At 45.0% G+C, this 22,261-nt stretch overlaps 1 protein-coding gene across 1 annotated transcript in view; it reads right to left on the bottom strand.

Moving 5' to 3' along the window:
• Nucleotides 1-22,261, bottom strand: part of FARP1 (FERM, ARH/RhoGEF and pleckstrin domain protein 1) — a 230,693-nt gene that overhangs the window by 92,868 nt on the left and 115,564 nt on the right. Inside the window, exon 2 of the mRNA XM_065895894.1 lies at nucleotides 11,629-11,733. Coding sequence (XP_065751966.1) covers nucleotides 11,629-11,733 — 105 coding nt within the window. The remainder of the gene's footprint in view (nucleotides 1-11,628; nucleotides 11,734-22,261) is intronic.

Raw genomic sequence — 22,261 nt, 5'->3', positions numbered from 1 at the left:
CCACCACCAAGAGATCATGGTTAACACTTTAATGAAGTTGTTCTCAGAATCACATTCACCCTAAGAGCTTGTTAAAACATATACTATGGGGGGGCTCTGCTCCCGGACTTCCTCATCTGGGTGAGGACCTGAGACTCTGCACTGCTCAGGTGATGCTGATGCTGCTTGCTGACCTGGGGAGTGAGCTTTAAGACCCACTGCCTTCACGTATATCCCTTCCACATTTTTTTTTGAAGAGCGATGTGCGTGGATATAAACATACATACACTTTTTAAAAAACCCAAATGAGATATTGTTTATAACCTACTTTTTGCTTTTTAGTCAATGATTTCTATCTTTCTATTCTGTAAACTTTTCTTCTCACCAAATAATCACACTCTATTCAAATTCCTTCATGTGAATAAAGAATGTCCTTACTGTGATCTGTCAAAACTAACCTCCAATCCAGGACCATGCTTCGTATCCGAGTATGTCCATTAAGTCTCTCTTAACCTAGCCTCATCCCCTACACCACCACCACCACCCCCCGTCAACAAAAACAAAACAACAACAAAAAATTGACTGCTGAAGGAATGCTTGAATAAAATTTGAACTGAAAAATTGAGGGTATGTTTTTATTCATTTACAAGGAAAGCTCTAAATAAAAAGGAATTAAAGATCTGTAAACCAAAGTATGAAATGCAATGTATAAAGAGGACCATCTTTATGCATTAGGGCATTAACTTCATTCAGGCAGTATCTGATATCCCAGATGTATGCACAGGAAAGTTTTGGAATAAAACTAGAACTTAATATTATAATGCAATGCCTGGGGCTTCAGGGGGCCTTTGCCTCCAGGGAAATTTTAACCTTTGGGAACCTTTATTTTTTAAGAAGGGCTCAGCAGCAGACCTCAGGCATGGTACTTATAACACATCAATTACTCGGTTTTAACTAATTTAAAATCATTTGTTTAATTTGCATTAGTTTTGAAAATTTCAGTTCAAAGGATTTCACGTGGGTATTCTGGTGACTTAATTGGATTATCCCCCCTTTAATCTATAGTTTGCTTCTTCTGGTTTTTTTTTGTTTGTTTGTTTTTTATATCATCTTTTAACATTTTTTTAAATTTATTTATTTTTGGCTGCATTGGGTCTTTGTTGCTGCACGCGGACTTTCTCTAGTTGCGGGGAGTGGAGGCTACTCTTCGTTGCGGTGCGCGGGCTTCTCATTGCAGTGGCTTCTCTTGTTGTGGAGCACGGGCTCTAGGGCACGCAGGCTTCCGTAGTTGTGGCACACGGGCTCAGTAGTTGTGGCTTGCGGGCTCTAGAGCGCAGGCTCAGTAGTTATGGCGCACGGGCTTAGTTGCTCCGCAGCATGTGGGATCCTCCCGGACCAGGGCTCAAACCCGTGTCCCCTGCATTGGCAGGCAGATTCTCAACCATTGCACCACCAGGGAAGTCCCGCTCCTTCTGTTTTAATTTTCTTTTTTTCTCCCGTCTAAAACCCTCTAATTTAAAAGAACACACAGATGCTTAAAACTACTGAAAACAAACGTACAGCTTAGTGAATTATTAAATGGTAAACACCCTTGTATCCATTAACCAAGTCAAGAAACAGAACTCTGTCAGCCATCTTATCCTAAAACCAGCCCCCTCCCTCTAAAAGTAACCACTACCTAGATTTTTACAGTAACCACGTACATTTCTTGATGTTTTATTTCACAAAGTGGTGCATCTTTTAGTCTTCCTTATTTTCAAAAATGTTACGTCCTTCAAGTACCTTTTCACCTATAGTTTTTTCCTCCATCCCTCTCTTTTCCTTATAGTTTATCTGAGTAATTTCTGAGTCTGGATTTTGCAGACTGCACACTCATGGTGCCATTCAACATGTTCTTCTATCCTCCTTACTGAGTACAATTTGGCAGCTGGATCCAACTGGTCCCTTTGGCAAGGCCATACATGGTATGCTGGGAGGAACACACTTAAGTTTTTTGTTTTCTGGTATTTGTTTTTTAATATCATGACTGTGATACCTTTCTATTACTGTGAAAACTGCTTCCTAACCTTCTGAGAAGAAAGTATGGTTCATGGTAGCTTTCCTACCTTCCCAGAGCTCCCTCTTCTATTAATTTTGGGCAGTGTTAAAAAACATGGTGGCTTGCTTTCCGAGATTTCCTGCCTCTGTTTCCCTCCCCTTCTCTGTTATTCCTCTCTATTGTCCTTCCCTGGCTCAATTTCACTCCCATTCTCCATAGTTTCTCCTAAGTGGCGGCCTGTCCCGGAAGGTCAGTTACTGCTCACTGGAGCTGGATTGTTCCAGCACCGTCAGGCCTCTCAGCTTCCACTGTTCTTCTCAAACTGTCCCCCTGGGATTTCTAGTGGCTCTCTGGGGGTTCTCTTCTCCATTCCATCAGATGCCCTGCTGCTCCCCTCTGTTTCCTCCCGTACAGACTCTGATAGCAGACCTTGTGTCTGGCTGACGTTTTATCTCCGACTGCTTGTACTCTGGGATCTGGGGCTTACACTCTGACACCTAGTTTTACCATAAGTGTTGTCCACGGGTTTTTGATGTTGTTAAGTAGCTGTTTTTATGTGGGTCTTGGGTTTGGGAAGATCCAAAAACTATGATTCCACTTCTACCTTCTCAAGACTATCCATTTTAGAAACCTATTTCCAGGTATTTTTTTAAACCAAATTGTTTTAAGATGTAGCCTTCATTAGTCACATACGGTGGAGCCAACAGGTTAGGAGACAGCTGCCATTGAAAAGATGGTTTGTTACGTATGGTTCCCAGGAGGAGGGGGGCATGCCACACCATGCAGGGCCATGTGGGGAAGCACCAGGGTCCGCCAGGAGGCAGAAAGGGTGAGGACAACGCATGGGAAGGAGGCTTTACTGTGGTTTCCATGGGAAAAGACAAGGTAAGTCAGGGTAAGTAGCTTAGGATTGGCTAGCTTGAGTCATCTTAGTGGGCTCTGGGAGTAGGGCCGTCTCTAGGTGTCTGACACCGGCCCTGGGATGATTAAGGCAGAGGAATTTTGTCTCCTGCAGCGTAAGAGCGAGACAGAAGAGGTGGTTCAGAGTATGGCCTCTGGACTGGTTCATTTCCATATGGGAGGTATGCTGGCAGGGGAACCATTTGCTATGTCTGAGAACTGGCTAGTCCTGGGAAGGGCAGTCTCTCCTCAGTCAACAAGGCCTCAAATGCTGAAGCATCAAGAACACAGAAAACAAGAAAATGTTGAAGGAAAAGATCAGTGGTTCTCAGGGGCTCAGAGGGGAGAGAGGTGGAGTGAGGATTTTCAGGGCAGCGAAACTACTCTTGTTGGTATTGTAATGGTGGATACATGTCATTATACGTTTGTCAAAACTTACAGAATGTACAACACAAAGAAGGAACCCTAATTTGAACTTGGAACTGTAATGGTAATGTAGTAATACTAGCTCATCGATTGTAACACAGCATCACAATAATGTATGACGTTAATAATAGGGGCACTGTGCATGGGGAGACAGCATAGGGGACCTCTCTTCTCTCTTTACTTTCTGCTCATTTTTTCTGTAAACCTAAAGCTGCTCTAAAAACCGAAGTCTATTAATTAAAAAACAAATTGACAACAAACGAAACCCCATATAGCTTCCTTCCAGCTTAAGAAATAGAATATTACCCATAGCTGTATTTTTCCAGCGAGCTGCCTTTCCCCGGACTCTCTGAGACCTGCCCTGTCACCGCAGCCACTGTCAGGCCGAACCATGGGGCTGCTCTGTGTGGTGACCGGGCGGCTCCACCACCCCACCTCTGCTGGCTTCCCAAACTTTCCTCTGTCCTTGGGTCTGCAGTGCTCTTCACCCTTCACACCTGGCATGTTCCACAAAGAGCCCCTCCTGTTCTCAGATGGCCACAGGCCCCCAGGAAGAAGCAAAGTCAGAAGCCTGCAACTAAGCATAGACGAAGGAGGCCTGTCTGACCCCAGAGGGGCTGGGAAACCACCAGTTAGTGATGTCTGTCATCCCAGGTAGGGGTAGGTTCTATGACCTCAAGGCCCCTAGAAAGCATGCTTGCTGCTGTGGACTGAATTGTGTCCCTCAAATTCCTGTGTTGAAGCCTTGACCCCCAATGTGACTGTATCTAGAGACAGGGTCTTCAGAAGGTAATTAAGGCTTAATGATGTCATATGGGTGGGGCCCTGAGCTAACAGGACCGCAGCCTTATAAGAAGAGAAAGAGATCGATCTCTCTCTCTGCTCTTTGAGACACAGTGAGAAGGTGGCCGTCTACAAGCCAGAAAAAGAATCCTCACCAGAATTTGGTCATGCTGATACCCTGATCTTGGACTCCAATACTGAAAGAAATGAAACATCTGTTGTTCAAGCCACCTACTCTATGGTATTTTGCTATGGCAGCCTAAGCTAAGACACCTGCCAAGGGTAAAACTTTTTTCCTGGAGTAAAGAAGATTATAAAATGAATGAAAAGATGCCAGTTTTCTTCCTGAGCTTTACCAGTATTTTTTTTTAATTTATTTATTTTTGGCTGCGTTGGGTCTTCGTTGCTGCACGTGGGCTTTCTCTAGCTGCGGCGAGCGGGGGCTACTCTTCGTAGCTGCGTGTGCGCTTCTCATTGCCGTGGCTTCTCTTGTTGCAGAGCACGGGCTCTAGGCGCGTGGGCTTCAGTAGTCGTGGCACATAGGCTCAGCAGTTGTGGCTCGCGGGCTCTAGGGTGCAGGCTCAGTAGTTGTGGCGCACAGGCTTAGTTGCTCCACAGCATGTGGGATCTTCCCGGACTACAGCTCGAACCCGTGTCCCCTGCATTGGCAGGCGGATTCTTAACCACTGCGCCACCAGGGAAGTCCCTTTACCGGTATTTATTTATACAAAACCAGAACTGTTTATCAGATCACTGAGCATTGTAGCTTTCATGAAATACTGGCAGGCCAGCCTCACTGCTTTCCGAACCAGAATGCAAGAATAAAATACAGCAGATAGCTGACTGACCGCTATGCCGGGAAGCCTGCTGGGGTCAACACTGTAAAGTATCTGAATCAATCCTCATGATAACCTTGTAAAATAGTCATTTATTAATCCCAATTTTTTCAGATAAAGTACAAAATCAAAGAAGTTCAGAATCTACCCAGTTGCCAAATGACAAAGCAAATGTTTAAACAGAGATTTACAGGCCATAACACAGAGCTGTTCCCGCTCTCCCCAATAGGTCCACGAGATAAATCTTACATATACAACCATCTCTGCTGGCCAGCTGTGCGCAGCTCTTTGAGATGGGGAGATGTGAGGAAAGGCAGCCCAGTGAAGCAGAAAGAACTTGCATCGCCTGAGACGGGTCTGTGTGTGACGCATGGTAATAAACCTGGTTATGCAGTTCATACTGAGTTTGCTCACTGTAAAACATGGATGGTAAAGTACCTACCTCGGAGAAACGTTATAAAGCAGAGACTGGTAAACAAAGGCCTATGGGCCAAATCCAGCCTACGACCTGTTTTGCTACCGCGCAAAGAGCAAAGACGGGATTTTAAGTGGTTGGGGAAAAAAAAAATCAAAAGTAGCCATATATTTCACGACGTGTGAAAACTCTACGAAATTCAAACATCCATGCCCATAACTAAAGATTTACCAGAACCCAACCACAATCATTCATTTACATTATCTATGGCTGCCTTGCACTGAAGTGGCAGAGCTGGGCAGTTGCAACAGAGACGGTATGGGTTGCAAAGCCTAACATGTTTACTCTCTGGCTCTTTCTGCCGACCCCTGATGTGAAGAACGAACGATGTGAAGTTAAGTTTATAGCAGAGTCCATGGAACACAGCAGAAGCCCAAGAACAGTGAGCTCTCTGCATCCACCCCAATGGCAACCCAACATCTCTCTGGCCTTTTACCAGCCTTCAGACTCTAGGTACCCACTAGCTGGCATATTAAGTAAAGGGTCTTGATTCGTAAGATCAATAATAGCGTCTCTGCCATGGGAAGGCAAATCAATGGAAAAAAAAAAAAAACGATTAAAAGACTTCTCTACTTCTGTGGGGCAATCCCACGGGGCAGTTGCCTGGACTCAAGGACAACACGTGCCCGACTTGCATGTAAACACAGCAATCAACTCTATTAATTGACAAGCCATGGGACAAGTCTAATTGAGGGTAGAGCACAATTGATTACTTACTAATTATCACTAGTTTATTTCCAATCTTGAGAAACACATCTTAGACCAGGGAAAGCGCTCATTCTCCCCTTAGGCTTTTTCAAACCCTTACTATGAAGAATGCTCTGACGTGGGCTATTTACGTGATAGAAGTGATGAGAAAGGGGTGAAAGACTGAGCTGCAGTGCGAGTTGCCTGAACTTACCATCCAGGGACAAAGGTCCACAACCTTGCACGCTGGGGACCTTGGGGCAACAACTAGCTTCCTGTGTATTACGTAGAGATAAATGGGCAAAACCAGTTGTGACAGCCCATGTCTGGGCATTTTGAGAGTAACCATGCTTCCTGCTGGTTTGTCACATATGTGAGCAGCCTCCCAAAAGAAGCCTGGCAGAGGTAATAATCACAACAGTAGTATTAAAAATAATAACGACAACACGTCATTGCAGCATTATTCACAACAAGCAAGGGGGAAGCAACCTAAATGTCCATCAACAGATGAGTGGGTAAGCAAAATGTGGTCTATCCACACAATGCAGTATTATTCAGCCTTTCTTGGACTTCCCTGGTGGCACAGTGGTTAAGAATCTGCCTGCCAATGCAGGGGACATGGGTTCGAGCTCTGGTCCTGGAAGATCCCACATGCCACGGAGCAACCTAAGCCCGTGCGCCACAACTACTCGGCCTGCGCTCTAGAGCCCGCGAGCCACAACTACTGAAGCCCTCACACCTAGAGCCCGTGCTCTGCAACAAGAGAAGCCACTACAATGAGAAGCCCGCACACCACAACGAAGGGTAGCCCCCGCTCGCCACAACTAGAGGAAGCCGGAGCCTGGCAACCAAGAGCCAATGCAGCCAAAAATAAATATTAAAAGAAAAAAATACATTCTGACACATGCTCCAACATGGATGGACGTTGAGGACATTACACTAAGTGAAATAAGCCAGACCGAAAACAACAAATAATGTATGATGCCACTTATACGAGGTATCCAAAGTGGTCGAACTCATAGAAACAGAAAGTAGAATGGTAGCTACCAGGGGCTGGGGAAGAGGAAAGGAAGCTGTTGTTTAATGGGTATGGAGTTTCAGTTTTACATGATGAAAATGTTCTAGAGACCTTCTGCACAACAGTGAATACAGTTAACACCACCGTACTACTGTAGACTTACTTGAAAATGGTTAAGGTGATAAATTTCATGTTATCTGTGTTTGACCACAAAAAACTGTAATGTGAAAATGATGATGAGAGTTTCCATAACTAATACTTTCTGAACACTACATACATAGTTCCCAGACCCCGGGCTACATGCTGACAGATACCGTGTTTGATCGTTTCAAAAACCCCACGAGATGGGCACCGTCGTCCCCATTTTACCTTCAGGCAAAGTGAGGCACTGGAAGGCCAGCAACCTGCCCCAGTCACCCCGCTGCTAAGAGGCAAAGCAGGGGTTTGGGGGGCTGACAGTCCGACCCACCACTATGATACAACAGCCAGCTAGGAAGTCAGCACTGACAGAATCTGGGAAGGAGACAAAAACCCTATGATGTAAATCTTTTTTTTTTTTTTTTTGATGTAAATCTTAAATCTTCAAGCAAGTTTATCTGAGAGCAGAGGGGAAATGCAGCTAGTGTTTACTAGTCTCACACGTGAGTGGCTCTCCCTCAGTTCATCCAATCAAGACTCGTCCTACGCTCTTCCAAGACAGATGCCATCAGCCAGCCTCTGGGTGCTTTCTGGTCATTATTTCTGTTCCTGTGTGCTTTTAGTTCACTGCATTTTGGGGGTAAACTTTTATTGAAGATATGTGTGTGTGTGTGTGCGTGTGTACACACATTACAAGTGTACGTGTTACAAGTGTATGGCTCACTGAATTTTTACAAACTGATTGCACCCACAGAACAAGCACTGAGATCAAGAAAAAGAACATGGCCAGGACCCCAGAAGCCCTCCTTGTACCCATTTGTACCATCTCATCTAATACCACAGATCAATTTTGTTAAAACAACCTATTTTTAAAATTCCACAGATCAATTTTGTTAAAACAACCTATTTTTAAAATTACATGAAATTAGCTTTCAGGTTGCGACGTGAAATCGACATAGAGCAAAATATAGAGACACGGTCAGAGCAGGATGGTGACCAAGAGCATTTAGAAAGATCCGAACTTGAATCCTGGATCTATCACTGCTCAGCTGTCTGCCTTGTTGAAAAGGACTTACTCTTTAAGCCTTAGCTTCCTTATCAGAAAAAGGAGGTATAATGGGCTAGAATAAAGGAACCGGAATAAACGAAACAGTGTACATAAACCTATTATGATGCCTTGAACAGAGCTATTACTTCCTAGAGCACATGTTGGCAAACTACGGCTTCCTATTTTATAAATAAAGTTTTACTGGAACAAATCCATGCCGATTCATTTACACTACAAGGGTAGAACTGAATGCTGGAGTAGAGACTCTCTGGCATGAAAAGTCTATTCTAATATTCACTATCTGGCCCTTAACTAAAGTTTGCTGATCCCTGCTTTAGACTATGGGCCATGTTTGCTGTTGTGTCCACAGGAACTAGAGCAGCCCGGTGCATGGTGAGCACTCAGGTAGTGGCCTTTATTTGCAACAATTATCTCTTTCTTTTAGTTATCATTAATGGGTTTAGGGAATTTTTCAGTTGAACACATTCCTAAACAATATGATAAGGAAACGGTGAAATCACAAAAATGAAGCCTGGTAAAACTTGAAACAAGTCAGCCCTGGAGGTACCCTGAAAGATTAATAGGTCTGTAAACGCTCGCAGAAGAGAAGCACCCAAGGTCAACACAAAAGGCACTGAACTTGAGGTCAGAAGAATGGGGTTAGAATCCTAGCTCTGCCATTAGCTAACTGGTTGACCCAGATGCGGAACGATTCTCAGTCTTGGTACCCTCAACCACTGCTAATTTACGGTTGAGAAAAGAAACTCCAGCAGGATCGGAACGGGACAAGACTGGAGTCAGGAAAGCTGTCGGGACCCTGACTCATGCAGGCAGCGTTGCTAGACATAATGAGAGAACAAATCTTCAAGTGTCTTGAGAATCATTATTTTAACATAAAACAAGTTTATGAAACAATGGTCCACTGACCTGGCTACACTGTATGATAATTATTTGTTTCCTTGTCAGCCTTCCTAAGTAGTCTCGTCTAATGACTGGAAACAGTAACTGTTACTTGCTAGCTGTCCCTTCACATCAGGTGTCTTCTGCCGTATGAAGTGTGATGCAGGACGCGGCACTGGCACAAAATAATCGTTCGATGCATAAATGAATGTGGAATTAGATGTGGCCCTTCTGCGGTCGTCTGCCACATCAGAAAGAGGACAGGGAGTCAGGGCAGCTTCGAGCTGACATAAGCACTAGAAAACGGCAAAGAGGGCTTAGAGGTTAGATGTATGTCTCGAAAACATGATTTGTGCACGTCTTCAGGTGCAGGCTCAGTTCCCGCCAGCCATTCCCAGACTCTGCATCAGTCCCAGCCAGCACCATCTCCAGCCCTATACCATGAACCCCGAACAGCTCTCCTGACTCTCGTCCGATTCCAATCTGGCTACAGTTGTCTTTCTAAGCCATAAATCAGACCATATCACACTCCCTTTATTTTTTATTCATTTCATTATTTATTTATTTATGGCCGTGCCTCGCACGCGGCTTGTGGGAGTTTAGCTCCCAAACCAGGGCTTGAACCCAAGTCCACGGCAGCGAAAGCCCATGTTCTAACCACTGGGCCGCCAGGGAATTCCCCCCACGCTCCCTTTAAAATGCATTACCAGCTTCCTAAACACATTAGCTCGGTGCAGAACTGTGCTGTCCCGTACAAGGGACGCTAGCTACACGTGACCACTGAGCACCTGAGATACAGCTGGTCTGGCTGTGAGTGTCACATACATATCAGATTCAAAGACTTAGCAGGAAAAAAGTGTAAAATCTGTTATTCGTAGGTTTTCAGACTGATTACATGTTGAAATGATAGTGATTTTAGATGTGTTAAATCGAATTAAACAGGCTATTAAATTAATTTCACTTTTTAAAAACTTTTTGAACATAACTGCTAGAAAACTTGAAATTAAGTGAGTGGTTCATCTTCCGTTTCTACTAGATAGCAATGGGGCAGAAAGCCCTTCCGTATAGACCTGGCTCCGGTTCTCTCTCTCACCTCCATCAGCAGAGCCCTAGGGGCTCCCTCACCTCTAAACTTCAGCCTTCTCTGCAGGTTTCTGAATAGCCCACTTGTAGTCTGGTCTTTGGGCATCTGGTGCCCCCTCATCCTGGAACATTCTAACAGGTCAACTCCTCCTGGCCTCATAGGACTCTGTTTCACAGTATCTGTGAAGGATTTCCTGAACACAAATGCTGTTTGTTGCTCCCACTGCCCAACGCCCCCGGGCTCCAGTGGACCACCTGCCACACGTCCTGAACTGGCTGGCCACTGACTCAGTCTGATGCCCCACCTGGATTATACATTCTCTCCATCTCACTCCTGTTGGATCCCCAGTGCAGGGGCCAGCAAAAGTTTCAGGCACTCAGTGTGCACAGAATAGAAACGCAGTCCATGAACTTACACCCTAACAGGGTGTCTCATAAGAGGTAGACTAGGATACAGCCTTAAGAAAGTGCCATCGGCCAAAAGAGAAAAAAGAACGGTGCTCTATGTTCTAAATGTGGGGTTCAAATCAGTGAAACCTTTTTAAAGAAGAACATGACATATTTAGCAAACTTTAAGATGCTCAAACCCACGGATGATGCAACTTCCGTGCCTGTGGATCTGAACTACTGAGAGAAACCCTTGATCATGAATGCAAACATGAACGTACCAGTATGTTCACTGGAGCACCATTTGTAAAAGCACATGATTCAGTACAACCTAAGTATCCCACACTTTACAGCCAGGGTTGTAAGTTATGGCACATCCATTCAGCAGAACAGCATGAAACTGTGAAAAGGAAGGAAGCGGATTCTATGTGCCGAAGAGGAAAGATGTCCAGGATATATGAACGGTGTGTGGGTGGAGTACAGGGCATTGTGTATTGTTTCCTCACATTATCGTTTCTCAAAAATATGTGTCTGTTGAAACACAACATTGTTAACTATACCCTAATATAAAATAAAATAATAAAAATAAAATAAATGCAACTAACACAACATTGTTAATCAACTATACCCCAGTATAAAAAAAATTACGTGTTTGTGTACACATATACACAGACTCTTATCAGAAGGATACACAAGACACTGGTGATGGAGGTTCTCAGAGGGAGAGGTGGAGGGAGATGGTGAGGGGGGACAGCCTGCACTGTGTATTCTCTTTGAACTTGCTAATCATATGCACACATTACTTTCAGAAACAGATTAACAAGGGCTTTCTGGGTACCTTTTCTGTTGTACATTTCCGCATGGCCAATTATTTCCCTCCCCCAAGTCGAACAGACAGTAAAACAGCAACATCCCATGGACGTCACCTACCGTGATCTTCTTGTGGTCGGGAAACTCGAGGCCAAAATAATCTCCTTCCACGAGGTTCAGGTGGCTGCACACCGCATCCAGCAGCACTTTCCCCGGGGCTCTTTGCTGGGAACAGAAACAGCGGGAGTTACGCCCTCTGAGACAGGCAGCTAGGGACGCACACCGCGGCTCCCACTACAGGAAGCTTCTTCATGCCCGAGTCTGTAACCGCTCGCCACCAAGCACCGCCACTACACCCTGGTCACCGGCCCCGTGCCCACCACCAATTCCCTTCTCATGCTGCCCTCACACTTAGGTGCTGACCTCTGCCATCTTCTCCCTACCCCAAGGCCAGGCACTACCCCCCTTAAAAATAACAGGCAAATGCCATATGATATCGCTTATATGTGGAATCTAAAATATGCGACAAATGAACTTATCTGTGAAACAGACTCACAGACATAGAGAGCAAACCTGTGGTTGCTGGGGGGAGGGGGGTGGAGGAGTGATGGATTGGGAGTTTGGGATTAGCAGATACAGACTCATACATAGAATGGATAACGACAAGGTCCTACTGCATCGCACAGGGAACCATATTCAGTACCCTGTGATCAATCACAGTGGAAAGGAATATGAAAAAGAATGTATATATATGTACAACTGAATCTCTTTGCTTTACAGCAGAAATCAACACACCACTGTAAATACTTAATAAATTACAAAATAATAGACTTTATTTTTTAGAGCAGTTTTTGGTTTACAGAAAATTGAGCAGGAAGTACGTGGGGAGAGTTCTCACGCACCTCTCCCCACCACACCCAGTGCCCCACTAACTAACATCTTGGGTTAGTATGGTACATTTGTTACAATTGTTCAGCCAATACTGATACATCATGACCATCCAAAGTCCATAGTTTACACTGGGATTCACTCTTTGTGCTGTATCCTTCTGTGGATTTCAACAAATGCATACTACCATAGAGCCCCCATAACCAGATCACACAGGAGAGTTTCACCAGCCTAAACATCCCCTGTGCTCCCTTCGTCCGCGCTCACCACCCCCCAAACTCCTGGCAACCACTGATCGTTTTATTGTCTCTTTAGTTTTGCCTCTTCTAGAATGTCATATAGTTGGAATCGTATAGAATGTTGCCTTTTCAGATTGGCTTATTTCACTTAGCAGTATGCATTTAAGTTTCCTCCATTCTTTTTATTGATGAATAATATACCACTGTGTGGATGGACCACAGTTGGTTTACCCATTCACTTGTTGAAAGACATCTCGGTTGCCCAAGTTTGGGCAATTGTGAATAAAGCTGCTATTAATATTTGTGTGCATTTCTGTAACTTTTCAGCTCACGATCCCATGCCCTTTTTGTGGCAGCTGAAAGCCTGTCCCTGTTCCTCTTGCTTCCCCCTCCACCCCCCGCCAAATGTGGCAGAATGTACGGCTTTCTTCTCTAGACTCTGCATAAACTCTCATCTAGACTTCACAGGAACTGAGGGTAAAGGCCATACGTTATTTATTTTTTTAGGCCATAGGTTATTGATCGCCTTACCCACGATGCCTAAATGCCAACCAGTCTTGTTGAAACGAATGAACAAATGAATACAATTACTCATTCCACTGTATTCTCTGTAGTTAAACATCTACGAGTCTGTCTCCCCAATGAAACTCTGGGCTACCTGTTCACCTTTCTATTCCTATTGGCTAGCGCAGCCCCTGGCACTCCCTCAATGTCTGCTGAAATCAATACTATACATGTATTTTCTATACCCTGCATCTATAAAACCAGTAACTGGAGACAACATAGAACTGGAGACAGCTTAGAATCATATGCCTTGGCTTCTCTTCACTATCTGGTAGATTCCTAACGACCCACTTGCAAAATGGATCCGATTTCACCACACAGATCAAACACTGCAAGAAAAATGTTTCAAGGCAGTGTTGTCTCCAGTTACTGGTTTTATACTTTCACTTCCCCTCTGCTAAGAGCAGAACAATTTAGGAGCCAATCAGTAACCCAGGAGACTAACTGGCAGTAGCAGTCACAGCCTGACAAGTACAATGATGGGCACATCCATTAGGCCACCCAACAGCGTGACCTGAGGGGCCAGCAAAGATGCTTCCGTGTCCAGTGATAAAGCATCTTTCTTTTCTTTTTTTTAAACAGACACCACTTTGTGCTCCCATATTCCTCATGGTTGAAATCCAGAAGATATTCACAGTTATCTGAGGGCATGCGGTAGTCTCCATGGATAATCCCAAACTCACCAGGCTCTAGACTTTGAATGCCTGGTCCAAGGGTCACCAGGAGAGTCGTTTCACTCGCCCTGATGGCAGGACCAACACGTAATGGTGTGTAAACCCCGTCCTTGTCTGTCAAACGTATCCCCCCCACTACCCCAGCACACACACCCCTACGTTTATCCAGTGTTAACAGCTGAACGGATTACTGATCACCAATCTTATTTCCCACTTCTCTGTCAAAGCAACGCACCCTCAGTCATGCTGAGAGCACTTGGCAATTCACCAGCCAGGCTCACGGGGGGTCTTGAGTTCAATTCCTCACCCCTGCCTCCATAGAACTGTATGAATAACTTAGGCATGGCTACTTGTTCGAGGTCCTCTTCTCTGGCCAGTAAAATCTGCAGAGGCTAGCTAGTAAGAACATGATAGAAATGGGCCAGGTGCCAAGAAGCTGTGGAAGAATTCCTGTATCATAAGATCTTTTATTTTATTTTATTTTATTTATTTATTTTTGCGGTACGCAGGCCTCTCACCGCCGTGGCCTCTCCCGCTGCGTAGCACAGGCTCCGGACGCGCAGGCTCAGCGGCCATGGCTCACGGGCCCAGCCGCTCTGCGGCATGTGGGATCTTCCCGGACCGGGGCACGAACCCGCGTCCCCCGCATCGGCAGGCGGACTCTCAACCACTGCGCCACCAGGGAAGCCCCATCATAAGACCTTTTTAAGAGAAGACCACATTCCAGTTTCACAATTCTTCTTTCTCACCATTCTTGACATTTCCTATTTGTTACAAACTGAACCACCAATTATCTGACCAGCTGGCAAGCACTCACGTCTCCCAGAGAATTCCTGGAACTAAGTGAATTTGATAACTTCATCTAGATTTACAGAGTCTGGGAAATGAGACTTTACAATTCAACGCTGGAAGTCTAAACAAGTAAAAAATCAACATACAATGGATGCCTTTATGGAATGATGTTCAACTAAGCACTTCATGGAACACCCCGAGGAGAGGTAGAGTTACCCTCTGAATCAGGTCCTTTACTGAGTCAGCAGAGACTTTTGTGACCACACTGAGCATATCTTGGTAATAATAAGAGGCTGGAAATAGATGCTTGGAATCTAGTTAATATATAAGCCTGGTCCCAAGTCTTAAAATTTTCCTTAAAATTTATTATTTTGTACAAATCTTTGATGCAAAAATGACTTTTCAATGGGACCCAAATTTTTATATAGGGAGAAGTTAGAGCTTGAACGATATTATACAGTTCTTAAAATTCATCTGTAAAATAGATGCCTTTAATGCATTATATGAATTGTCCTGTGAACACTGGCTGTCTTCAGGGGTATAAGGAAAGCCAGCATGTAGAATAAGTAGAAAGTATTTATAAGGGTTGAAATGCAGTCACTAGATGACAATTTCATGGGTAAACGGACACGGCATTAACTTCCCAATGTATACCAGGCAGCTATGGCCTAAAATGTTCCTAGATAGACTTCACGATGCCAAAGTTCAGGGACACTGTTTCCCTTTCTTTTAGGGGTTGGTGTAGAAATGTCTGGGTTTAATCAATGCACCCAGGGCTGAATTCCGCTTCAGAGAAGGGAAGCAGGAAGAGTTTTATCCACATTCTTTAAGAAAAATTATCCCCTCTTTCTTTCCAACAGTGGATTCACTCAGTCCACAGCATCGTTTCTTTACACTTGCCTCCAATGAATTTTTTGAACTTCACATTAAAAGCAATTCTGCTCAAAATTCACACCACAGGATATAAAATGGATGGTAGCAATGGTTGCACAACCCTGTGAATGTACTTAATACCACTGAATTGTACACTTAAAAATGGCTAAAATGGTAAATCTTTTGTTGTGTTCATTTTACCAAAATTTAAAAATGCAGAAAAAAAGACCAAAAAAAAAAAAAAAGTAACTGAGGATGGCGTTCACATCTACATACAAATGACTGAAGGGAGTTACTCACAATAGAATCTGTTTAAACTATTTTTAAGAACAAGAAAATCAAGAATCCACCTCCTTTACATTAGATCTTCGAGAAACAGTGAGGGGTAGGACCCAGCTCAAGTTGAGCGTCTGTGAAGAGCCGTATCACACGGGGAGAATGAGTGATATCCATGTGTGCGCTAAAGGGCTGTTAATATTTCTCAGCACAAAAGGTTCTTTTACGTGTCTGGCGAAGAAAAAGGCATGATATGAACATCGTTGGAAGTAACCACAAATTATGCACCTGGGGCAGGCTGTGCACGAGACAGATGACAGGGTTCAACTGCTACAAAGCCACCAGCCCTTTGTTGCTAAAACAAACCTATAAATGAGTCAATATAAGTCTGGATGTGGGGAAAGGTGGCAACACCGTAGACTAGGCTGGCAGAACACAAAGAGGAGACACTCAGGAAAATTCATCTGTAAACGTACTTTCTCAAAGAGTAACTTACTTTAAGATACACACACACACACACACACTCACACACACACTTATGGTTGCACAAATTATCATACACGAGGAAGGAAAAACAAATCACTTAGGCTTCACCTGAAAACCTGTATCTGTTAGAAATGGTTTAACATGAAAGGGACCTCATGATGAAAGTTTTTCAAATTGTCCCCAAGTGTTTGTACTGGGGCTGAGGGGGGCAGATCTCTGAGACTCCCACACCCTCCAAGAAACTAAGAGTCTGGCTGACCCCGCACATGGCCAGTCTTGATTAAAATAGTCCAGAAGTGAAGAAACCAAATAGTAATCATATGTCATATTTTGGAGAACAAACCGGTGATTAGTGAAACCACATAAGCAAATTTTTATCACTTTTTTCTTACTGGCTACTTTAAATTATGCTCCAAGAGACATGTGAAGTTTAATCTAGTGCACAAATAAGGTGGCTGACTGCTCACTGTGCGCCCCCACTGCTTTCTCCATTTTGAAGAGGCTTTTCATGGAATCCTATAAAATTAAATTTTAGGAGGAGGTTTACATTCTTGGGGAGTGTCTGGCAACTAAGTACTGAATAAGAAATAGTATGAACATTCACACAGAGCTTCAAGCTATTAAAAACTGAATCAAAGTCCTTCTGGTTTATTGTGCCTTTAAAATATGTCTATGCCTTCAGGTTATTTCTATTGCATCAAGTTTTATGAGGAAGTATTTTCTTTTTCCTCTAAAAGAATAAAGACAATTCTTTATAGGTTGGGGGTGTCTTCTATACCCTCTCCCCACCTCATCAAAGGGTCTGAACAAAGGAGTCACCCTACATGATACAGCCAAAATCTGTCTTGCTGAAATAATCCCATAGACAGAAATCGATAAAGATAACATTTGACCAACTTTACAAAAGATGCATCAGCTGAGGTTTCAGAGAGCTGTTTCTGGAAGTATTTTGTTTTTCTCTCCTTTGGGATTAAGGTAACCAAGACAACTAGGGCATGCTTTTCTACAGCAGAAGGGAATGGCTTCTCTCAAAGGCCTCAGCCCCTTTTTCCTACCATTAATACCTATTAGAATATTGTTCAAATTTCCATAACCCACTAACCCTCACCACGGGTGTCGTTAACATGGCAGATTTCCTCCTGGCCCTTCGGTGGTTTTTGACCAGGTGGGTAGAAGTATTAATAACCATGATGGCTTACGGAGTCTGGGGTACATTTGTCAAGTGAGTAGCCACATGCAGGCACTGTGCTAGGGGCTAAGGGAATGGAAATCAATACAAGTATCTCTCGCTGAGTCGGAGGTTAGAGAATAAAGCAGCTAAATTAGAAGGTATGGTAAGTGCTATGTGAGAGAGTGAGAGTGAGAGAGAGAGAGAGAGAGAGAGCGAGCGCACATGCACTCTAGTGTCTTTTCTTATAAGGACACTAATCCTATCGGATCAGGGCTACACCCTTATGACCTCATTGACCTTACTTCTTTATTCCAAATACAGCCACACTGGGAGTCGGGCTGTCAACACAGAAATTTGGGGGAGTGGGGACACAATTCAGTCTATAGTAGGTGGAGCCAGGAAAGGACTGGAGATACTGTCAATCCCTTAGGATCGATGTGAGGATTAAATAAAACTCTGACCGCAAAGTATTTAGCAAAGACCCCGGCACGTAACACAAGTTCTCTATACTGTTGCTTCTACTGTGATGGGAAAATGTTAGTTTATAAAATTAAGGGCAGGGGAATGGGCTGACATTGAGGAGGATGTCCCATTTCCCAACCCCAAAGGCATGTCTCTGCAACGTCATGGGATGGAAAGCCTGGCTACCACATCTGTGTGTGTGTGACCATGTCCCCAAGGGCAGAGCCCGTAGCCAGGTAGGCTTATTCTGCCCTAGAATTCTGCTGGAGGCGATTCGGAGCAGTGCTTCTCTGACTGGTGTGCCCATCGATCACCTGCAGACGCTGATTCGGGAGGGCTGGGGTGAGGCCCAAGAATCTGCATTTCTAACAAGCTCCCAGTGGATGCTGCAAAGACTCTGCTTTGAGAGCCAGGTGCCAGTCATGTCGATACGTGGACCCCACCAGGCAGAGCCGGCGCACTTGGCGGTCTCTGGCTCCAATTTCCATTTCGGGATAACTTCAAGCTTGAGACGCAACCGTAGCAAATAACACTGAACCCACTGTCACGGGCTGAATTGTGTCTCAAAAAGACATGGAGTCCTAACTCCTGGTCCCTGTGAATGCGATCTTATTTGGAAACAGGGTCTTTGCAGATGTGATCAAGTGAAGATGAGGTCATTAGGGTGGGCACTAACCCAACAGGAGTGGTGTCCTTATAAGATGGTGTGAAGACAGAGACACACAGGGAGAAGGCCATGCGATGACAGAGGCAGAGACAAGTGATGTGGCTGTGAGCCAAGGAACGCCAAGGACGGATGGTCCCCACCAGCAGCTGGAAGAGGCAAAGGAAGGGATTCACCCAGGGTCTCGGAGGGAGTATGGTCCTGCTGGCACCTTGACTTTGAACTTCTAGCCTCCAGCACGGTGAGAGAATAAAGTTCTGATGTTTCAAGCCACCAGTTTGTGGTACTCTGTTACAGCAGCCCTAGCAAACTCACACAGCCACCTTCCGCAGTGCTGTTACCCACCTCTCAGCCACTTGGGGGCAGAGACGACGCCGTCATGTCCTGCTCTGTTCCTTTCGAACGAAGAGATTATAATGAAATAATGACGTGATAAGTGGTTTGGGGATAACATAAACATTCTGGCCTTGAAAATTTCTCTAACTGGAAAAACCAAATAAACTCAGTAAGTGGTATACTCCTGATAGGGGACAATTGACTTTTCCTGCTTATCGTTAAAAGGTGTTCCTCTTTTTACTGTTGCTGCTCTAGATATGAGCAGTATTCTACAAAGTTCTTTTTACACCCTAAGTCTCTTTTGGACCCTTCCACCCCTGATGGGGGAGGGGCAGGGTCCAGGCTGGTAAGTCTCCCAGCTCACGCAGCCTACCACCAACCAGCCCTCCGTCCAGAGTTCCCCCTTCCTGACCCCTCAGCATGTAGTCCGCAGCTGCCAGTGAAGCAGAGACCCAAGAATACAACTGGAGAAATCTCATAGGAACTCACCGATCCGTCCATAAATACATTTTTTTCTTAGAAATTTTAGCACAAGGCCACTGCAGACTGGGCTTAATATAAATGATTAAGAAGGTGACACTTGTGGCTAAAGATGGCAGACTGAATACACGCAGCTCATCTCCACGGTACCCAGAAACCCTGTTTAAAAGAAACAGTAAAAGAATGAAAAAAGGAATTCATAGGAAACCGAGAAAACAAGAGAGGAGACAGCGGGTAAGAGATTTCCCCCAAATTCTAGAAGATGACAGAGGAGAAAACTGCAGTCTAATTACAGAGGAGAAGAGAGGCAGCAATAAGGAAGCAGTCAAATTCCACAGAACTACCCAAAAGGTCAGGAACGGGAGACGCCAAGTACTTCCGATAAGGCAGGGCAGAGTGAAAAACTTTTAAAAACATTGTAATTTGTATCCTCGTATAGCTCCGAGTTTATAACTAACATAACCCCAGGAGGTTATAAAAAGGAATATTTAGGGCTTCCCTGGTGGCGCAGTGGTTGGGAGTCCGCCTGCCAATGCAGGGGACACGGGGACACAGGTTCGTGCCCCGGTCTGGGAAGATCCCACATGCCGTGGGGCGGCTGGGCCCGTGAGCCATGGCCGCTGAGCCTGCGCGTCCGGAGCCTGTGCTCCGCAATGGGAGAGGCCACAACAGTAACGTAACAGGCCCACGTAACGCAAAAAAAAAAAAAAAGGAATATTTGGTTAACAAGAAAGAGCTCTTCGAAATGAAAAATAGCACGGCAGAAATTAAAATGTCCCTGTGAGAGTTTAAAGATACAGTGGAAAACTCTCCTAGCACCTACACCAGGCCACCAAGGCATGGCAGCGGGGAGGGGAGGACGGGAGACATTTAGAAAGTCTCAGCATCTGAATCATGGGACCCCTACACAGAGACCCAAGGGGAAGGGGAATTATGCAAGCATAATATAAGGAAATTTCCAGAACTGAGGAGTATGACTTTCAAGATTGAAAAAGGGCCAGAGAGTATCTCATGGAATGAGCACGATCCATTTCAATGCAAATTATTGGGAAGTTTGGGAACACAAGGAAAAAAAAGATTCTAAAAGTTATGAGAGAGAAAAGCAAAGGCTAGTGAATCAGAATGGCTCAGGACTTCCAGACAGCACACTGGAAGCCAGTACAGAGTCCCAACCAAACCCAGTTATGGGACATCAATAATCATGTCTAAGATGCAGCTGCCCCGGGGGCGGAGGGACCGGTACATCTGCACACCCACAACACACCTAAGGCTGCACCCCGGGGACACTCCGGGCCAGAGGACACAGAGTTGGCGCCAAGGTGACACTCGCCGTGGAGCTGGGATTCAAACTCAGCTTCAGAGAATCTGCTCCTAACCGGCAGCCTCAGAGTCTATTTTCCCTCTTATCTCCTTCAAGACCTCCACCCCTAATTTTGATGATGCAAACTGTCCTGGAGAAAACTTGCTGGGAAAACCAAGGGAAGAGGCTGACATTTGCAACTGCTGTAACTTGGGGGCACCAAAGCCGGTCGGTAGGACATACGGTCTGATATATATGGAAGGTGTGACCGTAGTACGGCACAGCCCCTGCAGGCCAGGGTGAGTGTCACATAAACCAGTCGTGACCTGCTGCAAAGGCAGGACTCCTTAGTTAACCAAGAAGTGGAACAGCGGAAATGTGGGAGATGTTTCTCAAGCTGTGTGTCCAGCCCCTGGGGGTCTTAGAGAGGCAGTATAATATAATTAAGAACACAAACTCTGGAGGCATCTGTCTTCTTGCAAATTCCCCATCACTCCATGGCAGTGTGACCTGGGATGAGGTTACTCTTTGGGCCTCGGCTTCCACTTCTGTAGAATGGGAGCAGGACTGAAACACCTCGTAGGATGTAGTGAAGATTAAACAACTCAGCATACAGCAAGCCTAAGGACGGTACCCAGAACTCAGCAAACTCTGCTGGGTATTAGCTATGATGGTGATGACGATGACGATGATGATGACAATGACGATGAGAAGGGGAGGAGGAGGACGAGGGGGACAAGGGGGGGGGAGGAAAATGACTCAAAGCCCAACGGTGGACCCAGTAGCAGCCTTGGCCGCAAACACTGTGATCGCCATTGCTGTGAGATGCCAAGTAGAGTACGAACAGGAACTACAACTATAAAACCAAAGTCTGGGGAGCGGGGGCAAGTCTTTCATTCTGGGGGAAAGTAGCTAAACGTTGAGGCCTGCCCATCTACCGGGTGCACAAACGCAGCAATTCTTCCTCAGTGCTGAGGCTCCAAGGGTGGCCACGGTGTCTGGGGTGGGGGACACACTGTGCTCCTTGTTCCCTCCACACTGAGCCCCAGCGTTCAGAACACTCATTAAACACACTTCAGATTGGATTTCAGAGTCCCGACTCCGGGCCGCAAAGAGAATGGATCCTTTCAGCTCCTTTGCTGTAATTTAGTTACATTAGAACCACAGTGTCATTAGTACAGAACTGTCCATCTTCCTTCGTTCCAAGACTGTGTGTGTGTGTGTGTGTGTGTGTGTGTGTGTGTGTGTGTGTGTGTGTGTGTGTGTGTGTGTCTGTGCGTGCGCGCGCGCGCAGACGTGGTAGAAGGTTTCTATTGATTTCCTGCAAACCTGTAATATGTGAACAAAAAGACAAAAATGTTTATAGAGAATTTGGTTATTCATAGTGCAGGGTTTGTCTGCTCTTGACCTTGAGACATTCATTGGCTTTTGATCACAATTAGAAGTAGATGAAAAAAAAAAAGTCCAAGATTTACTGAAATTTAAAAAATCTTGCTTGACACTTTGTTCCTTTAAATATCCATTAGACAGGGAATAAAGTATCCCGCA

The sequence above is a fragment of the Phocoena phocoena genome, chromosome 18, assembly GCF_963924675.1.
Source record: "Phocoena phocoena chromosome 18, mPhoPho1.1, whole genome shotgun sequence".
Lineage (NCBI taxonomy): Eukaryota > Metazoa > Chordata > Mammalia > Artiodactyla > Phocoenidae > Phocoena > Phocoena phocoena.
Note: the sequence above shows the minus strand (reverse complement) of the source record. Positions and strands in the feature narration are given on the sequence as shown.